Source organism: Mustela erminea, chromosome 1 (assembly GCF_009829155.1).
Source record: "Mustela erminea isolate mMusErm1 chromosome 1, mMusErm1.Pri, whole genome shotgun sequence".
Classification (NCBI taxonomy): domain Eukaryota; kingdom Metazoa; phylum Chordata; class Mammalia; order Carnivora; family Mustelidae; genus Mustela; species Mustela erminea.
In genome coordinates, this window is record NC_045614.1 from 46,757,233 (window position 1) to 46,775,016 (window position 17,784).

At 40.8% G+C, this 17,784-nt stretch overlaps 1 protein-coding gene across 2 annotated transcripts in view; it reads right to left on the bottom strand.

Moving 5' to 3' along the window:
* Nucleotides 1–17,784, bottom strand: part of SUMF1 (sulfatase modifying factor 1) — a 106,553-nt gene that overhangs the window by 59,915 nt on the left and 28,854 nt on the right. For both annotated transcript variants that reach the window (XM_032325731.1, XM_032325722.1), the window contains exon 4: nucleotides 725–807. In XM_032325731.1, the coding sequence (XP_032181622.1) occupies nucleotides 725–807 (83 nt within the window). The remainder of the gene's footprint in view (nucleotides 1–724; nucleotides 808–17,784) is intronic.

The window sequence follows — 17,784 nt, forward strand, 5'->3', positions numbered from 1 at the left end:
GTACACTCAGCTCCCTGGCAACAAGGGCAGTAAGCAGAAACGTTGTCAAAAATAGAGGCTCAAAACTCCCATCAGAAAAAGTGGGTTAGGAGAACAGTTTTCTTGGGCTGTCGAGATGCTGAGTCCTGACCCAACCTTTCTCCATCTCCGGGGCTTAAAGTGCTACTCTATTTTTGCCTGAGATAATTATTTCCTTGCCACCCTGGAGACTTGCTGACCGACTTGCAGCTCTGTGGTTTTTCAGTCAGATGGTGGCTTCAAAGTATGTCAGTCCAAGCCTGGAGATCACAAGAATCCTATTCCCAAGGCTGGAGCTTCCACAGCGACCACCTGGCCAGACACAACTACTTATCTGTAAGACAGACGGTCTTCTTCCTCATAGTGACCCACTCATGAGAGAGAGCAAACAGACAGGTTGTGAAGATTAAATATGTCAAGAGATTTGTAACAGGCCTGTCATAGGGGGGAAAAAATCTTCAAAGGCAGCTCTTCGGCTGGCCAAATGAGGAAGGAAGAAGCCACCTAGTAAGAACCTTCTGTGAGTGAGGCACAGTGTTTGGGTCTTCACATATATTATTCCCTATTTTATTTTCCTACCAACCAATTAGAGTTTGTCATTCTCACCCTTTTACAGTTGAAAATGGCCACTGGGCTCCTTTTCAATGGTACAGTAATCTACTTGGCAATTAAACATGTCCACTGGGGAAAGAGCCGCCAACCTTACCTGTGTAGAACAGTAGAGTCGGGCCCTTCTGGGTGTCTCCAGTTAGCGCCTTTAACAGGTAACCACCAGGGAGCAGCTGCAACCTCAAAACAACCCAGAAAAGCTGAGGTTAGCTATGATGACTCTAGAAAAACACTGACCCAGTATGTGCAGGGGGAAAAAAACCTCATGATCTTCAACTTCCATTTCAGTTATCAAATACTTTTACCAGAGTATCAAAAATAAAGATTTATATGGAAGTAAATCTTCAATAAACGAGTATTATTCCATATCATAAAGCATCACAATGACTAAATAGATATATATTTAAACGGTGTGTATCTCTAAGAATTTTTATGTTTTTAAAGGATTTATGTATTTATCTTAGAGCGAAGTAGGGGCAGAGGGAAAGGGAGAGAAAGAATCTCCAGCGGATGCCCGCATGAGTGCAGAGCCCTACAACGGGCTCGATCTCATGACCCTTGTATCACAACCTGAGCTGAAATCAGGAGTTGAGACACTCAACCAGCTGAGCCATCAGGCACCCCCTCCAAGAATTTTTAAAACATGCAGTGCTGGCTAATCCTCTATAATCTCTAAGAAGTAAGAGACAGGCTGTACGGCTCCTACTTAAAAGATGGGGAAACAGAGTCAACCTAAGGGCTGGGCTACTAACTAACATCAACTAACATGGTCATATGCCAAGCACAAGCACAGGGGGAAAAGCTGGAGTGTGTTTCAAAGACCCTCCTTCAGTTTCCAGCCCAACATCACCTGTGTGGCCCAGAGCAAGCACACCACTTGTCTGGTTCCTGACAGTCCTCATCTGTGAAATGGGAGCAGGACCACTGCCTCACCTACCTCAGACTCAGAGGAGGCTGAATTCCATAGGATTGGGAAGTGCTCTACCAAATGTTCCCAAGACCTTAACTCCTACTTTACCGTTCTAGTAATAACCCAAGTAACAAGAGCAAGTGGCCCTCATTTAGTGACTGGTTAAGAACTTGGCTTTGGAGCCAGTGAAAACAAGATTCAAATCACTCATGGTGTGACCCCTGGCAACCTACTGAAGCTCCCCAGGCCTGTTTACTCACATTTAGATGGAGATTGTAACAACAGCCACCTCAGGGGTTATGACAAGGAAGAAATATAACATACACAAAGGGCTGACAAGTCGAGTGAAAGAAGTCAAGCAGAGAGAGTCAATTATCATTTGGTTTCACTTATTTGTGGAGCATAACAAATAGCATGAAGGATAAGGGGAGTTAGAGAGGAGAAGGGAGTTGAGGGAAATTGGAAGGGGAGGTGAACCATGAGAGACTGTGGACTCTGAAAAACAGTCTGAGGGGTTTGAAGCAGCGGGTGGAAGGGGTGGGAAGTTGGGGGAACCAGGTGGTGGGTATTATAGAGGGCACAGATTGCATGGAGCACTGGGTGTGGTGCAAAAACAATGAATACTGTTATGCTGAAAATAAATAAATTAATTAATTAATTATTTTTTAAAAAAAGGGCTGACAAGTACTACCTAGCACTAGCAAGCACTTGCTAAAGAGAACTAGCCTCAACTGTGGCTTCATGACTGGAGGAGAGCCATAAAAAAGTCTTCATCCTCACTCTTGCTAATACTATCTAAAGAACAGAAATTTGCAAACAACTCTTGTAATATATACTACATTAGACTCAAGGTTATCCCCATGATAATGCTACTGTCAATCCTTTGCATCCTGATGAGCTGGGTTGAGAAGAAGAGAAGGGGGGGATGGTGTTCCTGTTAATTACAGCAATCACTGAAAACACCCAACTCTGTTCTTGTTCTTTTCTTCACATCAGTACAACCAAAACATTCATGGTATTCCAATGACATTTTGATGGGAAAAACCAAATTCTCTTATATTTCAACAAAAAGAGGTATAGTGTCCTTAAGGACACCACTGCAAGGTGTTTTATTTTTCAGAGACCAGGAGAGGCAAAAGGTACAGTTTATTTCTATTTCATCCAGGGATTTTCTCACTGACTAGATTGCTGAATGTTTAGGGTCCGGTGACAGGTAATACAATCCATGCCAAGGGAAAATGTGTATAGAAAGCCCAGGTTATCCCACTCTTGTGTTTCAGTATCTTCAGATCACTCACCTAACCCCAACCCACCCCAACACTGATGAGATGGGCCACCAGAAGGTTGTGTCTTAAAATAATAAAAGAACTAAAGACAAATATGACAAAATGTTAACCTTTGTTAAATCCAAGTGGTAGAAAGTGGAATGTCTGTTTTTCATGTATCCTTTTGTGTTTTGAAACATTTCATTAGTAGCAATTAAAACTGATTTATTAATCCCTTCTACCACGGATGGGCATTTGGGTAGGTTCCAGTTTGAGGCTATGATGGATAATATTCACTTCTATGAACATTCTAAGGAGCTCATGACTTTTAGCAAGTATACATATGCATTTCTGTTGGCTGTACACTATGGAGTGGAAATGCGGAATCACAGGATCCGCATAGGAACAGCTGTAGTGAAGACAGCCAAACACAAGCTTTAATGGCCCATGTGTTCCAAGGTTTCCCACCCCTTGTTCGGGGGAAACTTGCATGGAGCTGGCTGATGTAAACCAGACCCTGGTGGGGCTGCTCCAGGGGCCTCCCTTTTCCTCTCCTCTTCCCCTCAATTCACTCTGGCTACAAATATTTGCTGAGCACTCACTATGTGCCAGCCACTGACTCTGATTCCTAAAAGAGATCTTTAACTCCCAGGAAACCACAGAGCATGACTTAAGACAGTTTATTGATAGTGTTTAAATTATTTATTTTACATATTTATCAAACATGGTTAATTGCACAAAGTTGGGAACAAAATATGGAGCTAGTCGCTTCATTTTCCTTCAAAAATGTCTACAAAACTCCAACTGCTGGGTCTAGGGACCACCTTACACACACTAGTGCTAGAGTTCTGGCTCAGTTCCTCCCCCTACCCATACACACTTCCTTCATTTTAGATATTCGCTTTCATTTCTCCCAGGATTCCTCTTTTCTAAAATCTTTCCCATGATCTTAGCAACCCATCCTAAACAGACCACCAGCTTACACGGCTAGAGTTACGGAGCTATGCAATGATCAATGATCTCAGTGATGTGTGCCGTGAGACAGGACAAACAGACTGACTCCAGATCGGCAGGGGGGCGGGGGGCGGGTTATAGGAGGGAGTACCACGGTTAACACTGTCCTTGTCCAAAGGCCACTACCTAGTTTTTCTCCAAGATATTAAGATCTAAAGTACATAAACAAAGATATATCTACAGTATTATATTACTTCTAATTAAAACTTACAAAATAACCCATACTTGGCACCCAATCATCCAAAGGAACACCATACAGTTATCAAAAAACACTCCGAAGTGGAAATAATGTATATAATATCTTATGAAGCTAGCCTATAGAATAGAATACATATTTGATTCTGTTTTTGTAAAATACATGCACATGAATGTACGGTAGTATACTCAGAAGAAAAAAACTTAGAAGAATATACTTGCACTCACAGAGGTCAAGACTACGGGAGTAATATACTTTTTAAGACTGAGCATGTATTGCTATAGTAAGAGTTCACAACTTCAGAACTACTGACATATTAGGCCAGATAATTCCCTGTTGCAAGGGGCTGTCTTGTGTACTGTAGGATGTTTACTAGCATCGCTGACCTCTTCCCACTAGACGCCGTAGCACCATCCCCCTCCTAATTACAGCAGCCAAAAGTGTCTCCAGACATTGCCAAATGCAGAATAACCACTGCACTATGATAATCGGGGAGTGGGGGGAGACTGTCTTCCTTAAATGCTAATATATAGTTCATAGAGGCATAGCAGTAAGCACATCCAAGCCTAGAACCAGGCTACCTGAGCCTGAAAAACAGCACCATGTTTTACAAGCTGCATGATCTTGGACTTCTTAGTTATCCTTTCAAGGTCTGTTTCCTCACTTGTAAAATGGGACAGTAACACTTCTATCCACTTCTCTGGGCTGTTGTGAGGATTAAATAAAGAAATGAACATAAAGAGCTTAGAACACTACCTGGCACAAAGTAAGAATGACACAGTGTTAGCTAACATTATTACTGTTACTCACTTGTTATTGCATGTTGCAATATTCTCTTAGAGCTTTCAAAGAACATACATTCTAATCAGTGAAAATCTTCCCTCTAATACTTCTTCAGCATGGGCCCCAGCCAACCCTCAGTTCACTCTTTTCAGAAGAAAGATCGGCTGAAGAAAGTATTAGAACATGTGTCATTTCCAAAGAACTGTCAAGAAAAGTGTACAGTTGTCATTTTCCATCACAGTCATGATGTGAGAACCATCTACACATAAACTAACCCATTCCCTAAAGCAAGTAGCACCACAGAGCGGGGCAGGGCAAGGATGTGATGGGCATAGCAGACGCAGGAAGAATCCATATTCACCAAACGCTAAACCAGACAAAACCTAAGGACCTGTAATAGTACCTACACCATGTGCCTGTCTGCCAAGAAGACTGCAAGTCCCCACTGTAATGATCAGACACACAGTCAGGAACCATTTCCGCATCTGACACACAACGAAGAAAAAGAAAAGGTAATCAAGGTCACCCCACAGGAGGACTGATGCGATGAGAGGTAGGACATCACTCACCCTGGGAATCAGGCCTTAAGAAAGCCACGATGTTTCCCAGCCCAGTTTACGTCACATCCCAATGTCACCAGGTGCCTTCCTTTTCCAAATGTCACTGTTAACATTGTGTTTTTAAAAACTTGTTCTTGAACTCCTGGTTAGTGTCTTAAAAATAAATGCTATCCTACTATGTTTGGGAACTTGTGAAATAAAATAACTTCTGAGAGTCATACATGAGCCAGGAATCAAGGACATACTGCAAATCATGAAATCTCTAGTACTCTGGCTTTCACAGGAAGTCTTCCGCAGTATTGCCTGCAGAGTAGCAGAAGCAACATGAGCGGACTGGCATCCATGATGAGCCTCAGCCTACAAAGAGAACGTTATTTTTTTTAGTGTGGTCGCCCACCTACAGATTTTCTGTTCAACTGAGACAATTCCAGAGTTGTTACAGCACTTCCTTATATCCAGGGGGGAAAGGACTTTAACTTGACCTATTTCTAGTCAACCATCTCCATAGCAACTGCCTTGGGTTTTAAGTTGAAACAGCTGTACCAGACAGCCAGTGACCAATTACAATGTAAATAGGATCCATGTGAGTATTGATGTCCCCTTGAGAAATGGACTTCCCAGCGCAAAGACAGCTTTTCTCACCTCTCCCTGGGGATATAACCAGACTTGTAGTAACAGTTGAAAGACAAGAAATGGAGACGATATCAAAGGTATCTTTATTCTTGCCAGAGGTGGTAAATCATGCTTTATACACACATAGCCTAGAATAAAGTCGGCACAGGGGATAGAGCACTGTGTAATTATGCATATTAAAGCGTAAAGATGTCAAGTTCACAACTTTACAACTGTTCTCTTAAAAATTAAATGCATTTAGACAAGCAAATTAAAAAGATGGACGTTTCTTGAAACATAGTATAAACATGACAGTTACCCTATAAAAAGAGGCTGGGAGAATTTTCAACTGGCACCAGTGAACAATGAGAGATTACAGATCTGTTCAAATTCATGAAGTATAAATAAAACTGGAGGAGAATTCCGAAGGAATCAAATGGAGTAGAAAAGCACGCAGTGAGTAAAAAATCTCTTCCTTTGGCACTCAATACAAATGTGGAAAGTAAAGAACCAGGTTTGAATAAAGAGTAAAAAGAAATTCATCATTAAAATAGATAGGTAGTCAGGTCTGACAGCTTATGTTAAATTAAATCCTAAATTAGGTACCTTCACTACTTAGTAGAATTTATGCAGGAGAAAAATGCATCCTTTTTCAAATAGAGTACAAATATTTATGAAACCTAAAATGTAACTGAAAATTTTTAACAACTTTTTGCTTCAATTCTTAGTGAAATCCCTCAGGCTAGGAAACACTGAATTCCCATATGGCAACAATCAGTACACTCTATAAACATTCATTACACATCCTTAAGACAGGAGTGGATGCACAGTCACTCATTATACCCAATGTGCAAAAAATGGCCCAAGGAATGTTTGGGCTCAAAGAACCATTAAGAGTGATGGAGTTTACTTGTTGTCATTTGTATGGGGAAAGCTGATTTGGGAGTTGCCTCAGTGAAAGAAAAAAAGAGAAAAGTACTTTTTAAAAAAATAATTTTTTACTTCTTTAGGCAAAGAGGTGATCATGTAAATTAATATAACCTACCTTCAGAGCAATCTGACAATACTCAGCAAGAGGCTACATCACATGCATATGCAGTGAGGAGACTGCCTGAGTCCCTTGTTTGTACATCCATATGAAGGAATAGAACTGTCATTAAAAACTGTATGTGGGGGTGCTTGGGTGGCTCATTCAGTTAAGCCTCTGCCTTCGGCTCAGGTCATGGTCTCAGAGTCCTGGGATGGAGCCCCCTATCAGGCTCTCTGGTCATCAGGGAGCCTGCATGGATGCCCCCCACCCCACCTGCCTCTCTGCCTACTTGTGATCTCTGTCTGTCAAATAAATAAATTAAATCCTTAAAAAAAATTATACGTGGGGAAAATGTAATTGTTGGATAAATGTTTGCCCTTTACAGAAAGTGAAAAAAGTCACTTACAAGTATGTGTGTACAAGTCTACTTAAAAATATTTTCCTATAGACACACAAACACTGACACCCCAAGAAAAGATTAGTTAGTACACATACTGAAATGTCTGCAATGGTTATTTCTGAGTGTTGAGATTATGCGTGATATTTAATGTTCTTCTGTAGGTGCCATTTTTAATTTCTAAATTTAATTTCTAAACAAACTTTTTCAAATTTTCTAAGTTTTATATTTTTAACAGAGCTAAAAGACTTAATTTTACCTTGAAAAAACAAAAATAAATATTAAAAATATTTATTAATTTAATCAAAAAATACTTATATTCATTATCCTACTGCAAACTTTTAAAAATCATCTTCTAGTTTCATCAATAAGCATACACATTTTAACATATTTTTTCCAAATTATATATTGATCATTTTCATTAATTTTACTAAATACTGTCCTGCTTAATGTGAATTTCACAATAAACATTTTTAGTGGCCACACATAATATTTTGACATGTGGCTATATCATAATTTACCAAATAATCTTCTAACATTGAAACACTCAGGTTGGTTTTGTTTTGTGTTTTTTTGGCTATTATAGATAATAATACAGTGAACATCTTCAAACATCTTCACTTACATTTTTTATTTTTTTGTTTCTGCTAAATTTCCAGAAGTGGTACTTTAGAGTTTGTCTCTAATAAGCTCTTGCTAAAACTCATGTTCATAAATCCACGATGTATTTTTTTTTAATCTATAACATTAATAGATTTTGTGGCTAGTTACCCTCAGGAAAGAGGGCTGAGCATACATAAAAGTTCACGGAACTCTAGAGCAAGGTATTTATTATAATTCTTTACAAGGAGGCTCCATTTAGGCCTCTTAAATTGCTAGTGGCTTGCTTAGATCTTTTTCAGTGTATAAAACAGGGAAATTTCATTAAGTCTGAATGCAATTTGATTGATTCTGTACTTTTTCCTTCATGCCTTACAAGCTATGAAAATTCTGAGAAAAAAAGGCGAAGAGAAGACAGAATATAGTAAATGCATCCAAAGAATGGAAAATTCTCTCACACAGGTTTTTTGGAGGGAAATCAGAATCTGAATAATCCCACCTAGTTTTGGTAAGAGAGAAGAAAAAGGGGAGAGTCATCACCCCAAAGAGCATCATGACAAAGAAGACAGGGACTCTTGCTGCCAAGGCAGCCCAGAGGCACAGCCAAAGATGATCTACTTCCCACCTGATGTCCCGACACGCCTCTGCAGAGGGCCACACGGCACGATGGTTCAAGTGCGGCCCCTTGAAACTAGAGGCTGGCACTGAACATGCCCATCTCAGCCTAGGGCTGCAGGAGCACAGAAATTCTGAAAGCTTCCCAAGGCTGACTTTTTCAGGTTGCCAGCCTGACATGAACATTTCACCCGGCAGCTAGACATTGGGCCAGCGACAGGAAGGTTGACTGCTGATTCTCCGTGTGGTGACAGCACACAGAGTAGGAAACATATGCAATTTTTTAAAAAAAACAATACTGTGTGTCTTGCAAAGCTCTGCAAGAGCTGGTGAAGCAAACACAGGCTTGGCAGGGAGTGGAAACCTGGCTCTAACACTCAGGTATGCCAGGCTTCCCCAGTATGGCTGCACGCTGAAGGCAGGCCTGCTTACGATGTTGCAGAGTTTTAAAGGTGGGATGGTTCTGGAAGGCTATCTATTTAAACTTCCTCATTTTACAGATGAAAAAGTGAGCCCCTAGGGTGCCTGGGTGGCTCAGTCAGTTAAGCTTCTGCTTTCAGCTCAGGTCAGGATCCCAGGGTCCTGGAATGAGCCAACCCCCTCCCCCAGACTCCCTGCTCAGACGGGAGTCTGCTTTTTCCTCTCCCTCTGCTGCTCTCCCTGCTCATTAGTGTTCTCTCTCTCTCTCTCTCTCTCTCTCTCTAATAAATAAAATAAAATATTTTTAAAAAAGAAAAAAAATGAGCCCTGGAAAGGTGGTAGGCAGAGCCAGGAAAAGAACCTTACAACTGGAGATTTTCAGTTCATAACTCTTTTCCACCATACAAGCATTTCCCAACAGTTTACGACAAAATGTTGGTAGGTAAAGGGGAGGTGGTGGTGGAGCGGTTCCACAGTCATAGCAGTCTACGTAGTCAGGAAGACACTGGGCTAATCAAGTTAAACTAGTTTTTGTTTGTTTGTTTTATTGCAGAACTTTTCAAAATCTTCAAACATGTGGTTAAGTTTTGAGGAAGGAGACACAGTATGCACTGAACCAAGCAGTTCACCAAATGGTTAGTGGGTTCCAGTCCTGCCTCTCCTCCTAATTACTAGCTATGTGACATGGGAAAAGTTACTGAACCTCTCTGAGCCTTGGTTTCCTCAATCAGTAAAATGAGTACAAAAACAAAAAAAAAACAAACAAAAAAAAACCCTTATAGGGCGCCTGGGTGGATCAGTGGGTTAAAGCCTCTGCCTTCGGCTCAGGTCATGATCCCAGGGTCCTGGGATTGAGTCCCGCATCTCACTCTCTGCTTAGCAGGGAGCTTGCTTCCTCCTCTCTCTGCCTATTTGTGATCTCTGTCAAATAAATAAATAAAATCTTAAAAAAAAAAAAAAACATATAATAGGCTTGCTGAGTAGATTTAGCGTAATAAACAGTGAAGAGATACATACTCTTATGCATACGTGTGTGTCAGTACATTACTGAAAATCTATAAAAACTAATTTACGGTGACAATCTTCCATTCATTCATTCATTCATTCATTCATTCATTCAACAAACATTCCACGAACATCTGTCCTATGCCAGCCCTGTGCTGGAGCCTGGGGTACAGAAGCGGATCATACAACCTGGGGCTGAAGACAAAAAAATGAGTAGATGGTTTTTAAGCCTGCATTAAGTACTGTGACCAGGAGGAGCTCAGTGAGCTATGGAAGCCCAAGGAGGGGCATCCATCAACAGTCATGGGGTGCTACTCTGCAAATGCTTCCCATAGAAGGTAAGAAGGAGGAACAAGTGAAGGGCAGGGACGGGGAGGGCATCCCACACTGGAGGCTGCCGGTATTATAAGTACACTCCACTTAATCAGAGAAGTTAGGCATCAATACTTACTGTTAAATGAAACACACCAAAGATCTTCAGAACCTTAGTTCTGAAGGGATGTTAAGAGGTCCCTTCGTTTCAACTTATGCCCAAAGGTATCCTTTCTACAGTGTCCCTAGGATGAACGGGTGAGGCAGGAGAGACACTGGTCCTCACGTGACCAGGGCAATCCAGATTTACACTTGTTATCTAGCATAATTAACAGCACCCTATCTCATTCTCAAAAATGCCCTGATCCGGACAATAAATTACATGATCACCCTACCAATAGGTGGTCTCCCTGTCTCAGCCTGAACAATTCGGGTGACCCTCATCACTTCCTTGCAGGCAGTTTCACCTGTGCAGATCACTCTAATAAATAGAGGGTTCCCAATCAAAGGCTAAAATGAAATGTTTCCCAGATGTTCCAACTGCTGGCCCTCATTAGGTTCCTAAGGATCACAAGGAATAAATCAAATTCCTTTCAGATCACCTTTCAGATGTCTGTAGAAAAATTGTAATTCACTCAGTGCCTAGACTTCTCTAGATTCAGTAATTTATTCAACCTTCTCCAAGCTCTACCATCTCAAAGGAATCACCACCTCCCCAGTTGCTCAGGCCAAAACCCAGTAGTCATACTTGAGTCCACCCTCTCCTTTTCCCCTTATGGGCTCAGATGCACTTCCAAATATCAGACCACTTTTAGCATCTCTACTCCTACCACCCTGCTCCATGGCCCAAACAAGTCTCACCCACTATGACAAAATGTATGAAGAAGCCAGAGCACGCCCTTTAAAATGTTTAAACTAAGTCCAACAACTTCTCATGCACTTAAGAAGAAACCCAAATTTCTCTGAGCTACAAAGCCCTATGTAATCCACCTGCTGCCTACTTTTCCAACCTAACCATCACCCTCCCCACCCCCACCACAATCCCCCTTGTTCATCCCTCTTCATTACCAGTCATGCTGGCTCCTACTCCTCATCTAGGTTTCAGCTCAAGTGTCAGAGAAGCCATCCCAGACCCCACAAATAGAAAAGCCAAAAGAACCCAATCACACTACACTGCGGTCACTTTCCATCCTGTTAAGTCTGTTTCATTTTATTCACAATTGTCTGTTAGACTGTTCACTGTTAGAAGTTCACTTGTTTAGAATCCTATAGAGTTATAACCTCCAAGAGAGTGAAGACTTATACCTGGGTCCCTTTTGTATCCACAGCACTCAGAACACTGTCTGGCCCACAGCACACACAAGATAAAAATTTTATAATGAATAAATTCACGTTTTCCTGAGGTTTCCATGTTTTCGAAACCCCTCCCCACTTTGGGTGACATTTTCTGGATAAATACCAATTGTAGATATAGTCTTTCAGTGGGATATCTTTTTGTAAAGACAGAGAGAGACTCAGCCCCTGGCTTATGAGTTTTACACCACAGGAATAGTGCTAGGATGGTTCTCCAGTGCTAAAAGGTCAGTGCCACCCTCAACATTATCTAGAACTGAGGGAAGACATTTCCCCTCCTGGGCCATGGTTGCCTCATCTATAAGAGGAAGGTTTTTTTGCGAGATGTTTTTGAAATTCCATCGATTCTAAATTCTCACTTTTACGTAAATTTTTCTTAAAGCTGGGTATCTCCTGGGCATGACTCCCCTACTTAATAGTCAATCTTTGTCTCACTTTACAGGTTTACAATGCAAGCAGCAACATCTGGGAGGTACAGATGTCAGAATCATTATTATCATTATTACTTCATCCAAGTCAGCTCTCAAAAGACCTATGACTTGACAAGAAACTTAAGGACTCCTTAAAGAGAAATTTCAAATCTGAGCGTCTGGAACACCAGCATGCCTCAAATTCATGCTCATTCTAATCAGATGCCTTACTTTGGAGCAAGCTGGAAAAAAAAAAAAAAAAACGGGCCCTGTTATCCTATTATATTGGGTTCTCACCTTCCAGGGTTATCAAGCTTTGCTTCCTGAGCCTACACCACACGCTGGCTCCTAAATCAGACAGCCAACTACTCTTTTCAAAAACAGACACAAAATACACTTGTGTGACTATGTTTTCTTCTTATCTTATCCAATCAGCCAGCCCTGGACTGCCCTTCCCAAATAACTCAGTTACAGTGAACCTACTTCAACCCTGATTGACTTAAGTCAGTGTTCTCTTGCCAAGGAAAAGCAACTTTCCAACATGAGATGGTTCACACCAGGTCTGAGCCCTGCAGCTTTCAAGAACTAAATGCTCCAACAGATGATACCCCAATGGCATTCTTTCTTTTTGGGGGGCAGGGGGCAGATATTTACTGCTTATTAAGTGACAGTTACCATGCTGGGAATAGAGTGGTAGATTGCATTCTCTCCCACCATCACAGAACATACTTGGGAAAGGGAAAGGCATTCAACAAATACCTACATAAGTAATCATGAGTGAAATAAATGACATAAAGAGAAAGCACAATAAACCACAAGAACAAATAAATGGAACAACCTAAATCTGAAATGTGGGACAAAAGAGGAGCATTTCGAATGGACTTCCCAGAGTAAACATAGCTAACACCAGACCACACAAAGCAAAAAGCTGAGTGGCTAGAGTGTAAGGATATAGTGGGCCCTTTACCAGATGCTTTTCTCTACTTGATCCCAAAATGAGTTCTTCCACATCTGCAAGGTTCCTCTTAAATGTCTATTCCACACACAGGCCTTCTCCCCTTATCAACCTAACAAAGGCAGCTCTCCAGGCACCTCCCCTAACTCTTCCCCAGCACTCCTTACCACAGCACCGGCCAACGCCCTTTCTAATTCTTTTCTCCATGTTATTTCATGCTACCTCCAGGACACTCCAGGATAGTACAGATCTCATATACTCTTATAATTTTATTTTATTTTAAGATTTTATTTATTTATTTGACAGAGAGAGACACAGCAAGAAAGGGAACACAAGCAGGGGGCGTGGGAGTGGGAGAAGCAGGCTTCCCACTGAGCAGGGAGCCCCAATGTGGGGCTTGATCCCAGGACCCTGGAATCATGACCTGAGCTGAAGGCAGATGCTTAATGACTGAGCCACCCAGGCGCCCCTACTTTTATAATTTTAATACAAGTGATGTATGTGTTTTCCTTTTTATCTCTCTAAAACATTTGATATAAAAAAAATTCATAAATCAGGGGTGCCTGGGTGGCTCAGTGGGTTAAAGCCTCTGCTTTCAGCTCAGGTCATGATCTCGGGGTCCTGGGATTGAGCCCCACATTGGGCTCTCTGTTCAGCAGGGAGCCTGCTTCCCCCTCTCTGTCTGCCTGCCTCTCTGACTACTTGTGATCTCTCTCTCTGTCAAATAAATAAATAAAATCTTTTTTGAAAAAATTCATAAATAAGAGAAAACATTGAATTTTGGTTTACCACATTCCTTAAACTCTGAGCACCTAAAGAGCAGGGGGGAAGGCTATCTTTCATCTCTGTATTCTCAGGAATAACACAGTATCTAAAAGACAGTAAGTAGAACATTTTTGATTGTTTGCTAAACAGACCACATTTTACACCAGAAAGCAAACTTTCAAACATTGGGAGGTAGACTCATTTCCATCACTGGAAGAAGTCAAAGAACACACCACAGGGCTAATGGCTGATAATCAAGGAGGCATGAATCCAAACAACTCAAACAATATGTCACTGTAGATACTCAAAAGAACTGAAAGCAGGGACTCAGACACTTGAATGCCAATGTTCATGGAAGCATTATTCACAAAAGCCAAAACAGCAATTAGATGTTAAATAGCTGGAAACAATACAAATGTCCATTAACAGATGAATGGATAAAGAAAATGTGGTCTATAGAAACAAAGGAATATTATTCAGCCTTAAAAAGAAATGAAATGATACATGCCATAACATAAATGAACCTTGAAGACATCTGCAAAGTAATGTATGCCAGACACAAAAGGACACTTCCATGAGGCACCTAGAATAAGGAAATTTATAGAGACATGAAGTACAATCAAGGTTCCCAGGGGATGGAGGGAAGTGAGAATGGGAAGTTATTGCTTCCTGGGTAGAGAGTTTCTGTTTGGGATGGTGAACAAACTCTTGGAATGTATAGTGATGATGACTGCACAACATTCGGAATGGACTCAATACCAATGAACTATACATTTAAAAATGGTTGAAATGTTAAATTTTATGTTTTTGTATATTTTACCAACCCCACCAAAAAAAAAAAAAAAAAAAGGATATGTCAGTTATGTCACTGATACTCCTCCAGCCAAGGGCTCTGAGATAATCCAAGAAGATTTCTTCCACAATAGCAAATCCTTTCAAAATATTGCAACTTGGCATAGTGCTATATGTGACATTATCAAATCTTACAAATGGGGAACAGTAAAGCAAAGCAAATCAAATTTAACTCAATTTTCAATTAGAGACAGTGCACTGGATGAAGCCAGAATAATGACATTTACTAAAAGACTTTTTATGTGCTAAGTACTGTATTAGATGGTTCTTCACACATTACTTAATTTGGTCTTTACAACACTCTCGACTAGGCATTATTACCCTTACAAGAAATTGATTAAAACAAGCAAAATGCTAGTTACAGTGAAGAAAAAAAAGAATAACCACAGGGTTGTGCTGGAGTAAAAGGAATGAACAAACAGAACTACAAAATCATTACTAGCAGTAGTCAAGGCAAAGCTTGTGGTCTATACCTACCATGTTATCAGACTGATAGCCTAAAAAAAAAAAAAAAGTCAATGTTCTCCTGAGAATCATAACAGGACCTGAAACTCAATAGTGAAGGGAAAAGAAAATGAACCAGTACCTACCCTATGATGACACAGATGTCAGAATTATCAAAGATTTTAAAGCAGCTGTTATAACCATCAGCTATGAAGTAAAGGTGAATATTCTTAAAATGAACAGAAAGAAAGACAGGCATTCTCAGCAGAGAAACGAGAACTATATTTTAAAAAGAAACTTTAGAATTGCAAAATACAATATCTGAAATTAAAAGCTGACTGGATGGGGGCACCTGGGTGGCTCAGTGGGTTAAGCCTCTGCCTTCGGCTCAGGTCATGATCTCAGGGTCCTGAGATCGAGCCCCACATTGGGCTCTCTGCTCAGCAGGGAGCCTGCTTCCTCCTCTATCTCTCTGCCTGCCTCTCTGCCTACTTGTGATCTCTGTCTGTCAAATAAATAAATAAAATCTTTAAAAAAAAAGAAAAGCTGACTGGATGAATGAAAATGACAGAAAAAGGAGGAAACTTCAAGACATATCCATAGAAAGTACACAATCCGAAGAACAGAGAGAAAAAACCATTTTAAAACAATGAACAAGGCCTCAGGAACCTGTAGGATAATATCTAACACTCATGCAATGGAGTTCTAAAAAGACAAGAGACATGAATGCTGAAAAAAATATTTGACATAATGGCTAAATACTCCCCAAATGTGATTAAAGACATAAATCCACAGACACAAGCACCTCAACAAATAGGATACTCTTTAATATCCAAGAAAACAATGTCCAAATGTTTAAATCATGATCAAACTACAAAGACAAGATTTTTTAAAATCTTGAAAGAAGCCAAAAATTAATAATACCAATATGTATAAGAAAAGTTATTCAAATGGCTGAAAACATGTGACCATAAAAAAATGAAAGTACATTTTCTAAGTGATGAAAGAAAAGAGTGCCAACCCAGAGCCCTGTATTCAGTGAAAATAGCGTTTAGGAATGAAGGGGAAGTAAAAACATTCTCGGATGAGGGAAAAGTAAGAGAATTCATGGATATAATACTTGTTCTCAAATAAATGCTACAGGAAATTATTTAGGCTGAAAGGAAACGATACCCAACGAAAACAGAGAGCTTCTGGAATAAAGTAACAGAAATGGTCTGGGTAAATATAATATATCTCTTCTTTTCTTTTTTTTTTTTTTTTTAAGATTTTATTTATTTATTTGACAGACAGAGATCACAAGTAGGTAGAGAGGCAGGCAGAGAGAGAGAGGGGAAGCAGGCTCCCCACTGAGCAGAGAGCCCAATGCAGGACTCCATCCCAGGACCCTGAGATCATGACCTGAGCCGAAGGCAGAGGCTTAACCCACTGAGCCACCCAGGCACCCCAATATATCTCTTTCTTAAATTAAAAATATGTGTGTGTGTGTGAGTGTGTACGCACGTGTGTGTGTGGATGTTGCAAGCAAAATGTAACATCATCTCAAGCCTTTTCAATGCATGTAGACACATCACTTATGACAACTACAGCAGGGGGTAAAGGAATGTATATGGTTACAAGGCACTTACATTTACTTGAAGTGTTAAAATATTAACTCTTGGGGGGTGCCTGGGTGGCTCAGTGGGTTAAAGCCTCTGCCTTCAGCTCAGGCCATGGTCTCAGGGTCTTGGGATCGAGCCCCGCATCAGGCTCTCTGCTCAGCAGGGAGCCTGCTTCCTCCCTCTCTCTCTACCTGCCTCTCTGCCTACTTGTGATCTCTGTCTGTCAAATAAATAAATAAAATCTTTAAAAAAAAAATATTAACTCTTGTGGCAGACTATGAGAAGTTAGGTATACATATAGTAATCCTTACAGCAACTACTAATAATACTAAAGATAAAGCCAAAAAGCAACAAATTAAAATGAAATACATGGGGTGCCTGGGTGGCTCAGCAGGTTAAGCCTCTCCTTCGGCTTGGGTCATGATCCCAAGGTCCTGGGATCGAGCCCCACATAAGGCTCTCTGCTCAGCAGGGAGCTTGCGTCCCCCACCCTCTCTCTGCCTGTCTCTCTGTCTACTTGTGATCTCTGTCTGTCAAATAAATAAATAAAATCTTTAAAAAAATAAATGGAATACACATCTATATGTTCAAAAGTGGGTTTAAGAGACTTTAGAAGAGAGACTGACAAAGACTGACCAATGTCTAATTGGAGTCCCCAGGAGAGAGATAAGTGAGGACAAGGGAAGGCAGTATTCAAAACAATAATGGTCAAGAACAGTCTGGAGCTGTTTAAAAAAAATGTCAGTTCTCAGATCTATGCTGCCCAATGACACTCAAGCCAGGTAAATGAAAGAAATCAACTCCTATAAATATTATAGACCAACTATATAATAGCAAAGACAGGATTTAATCTTAAAAGCAGCCAGAGTCAGGGGCACCTGGGTGGCTCAGTTGGTTAGGCATCCAAATCTTGATTTTGGCTCAGGTCTTGAACTCAAGGTCATGGGATTAGCCTAGCTGGGGCCAGGAGCTCCAAACTCCGCAGGGAGTCTGCTTGAAGTTCTCTCCCTCTCCCTCTGCCCTTTCCCCCAACCCGTGCAATCGCACATGGACACACA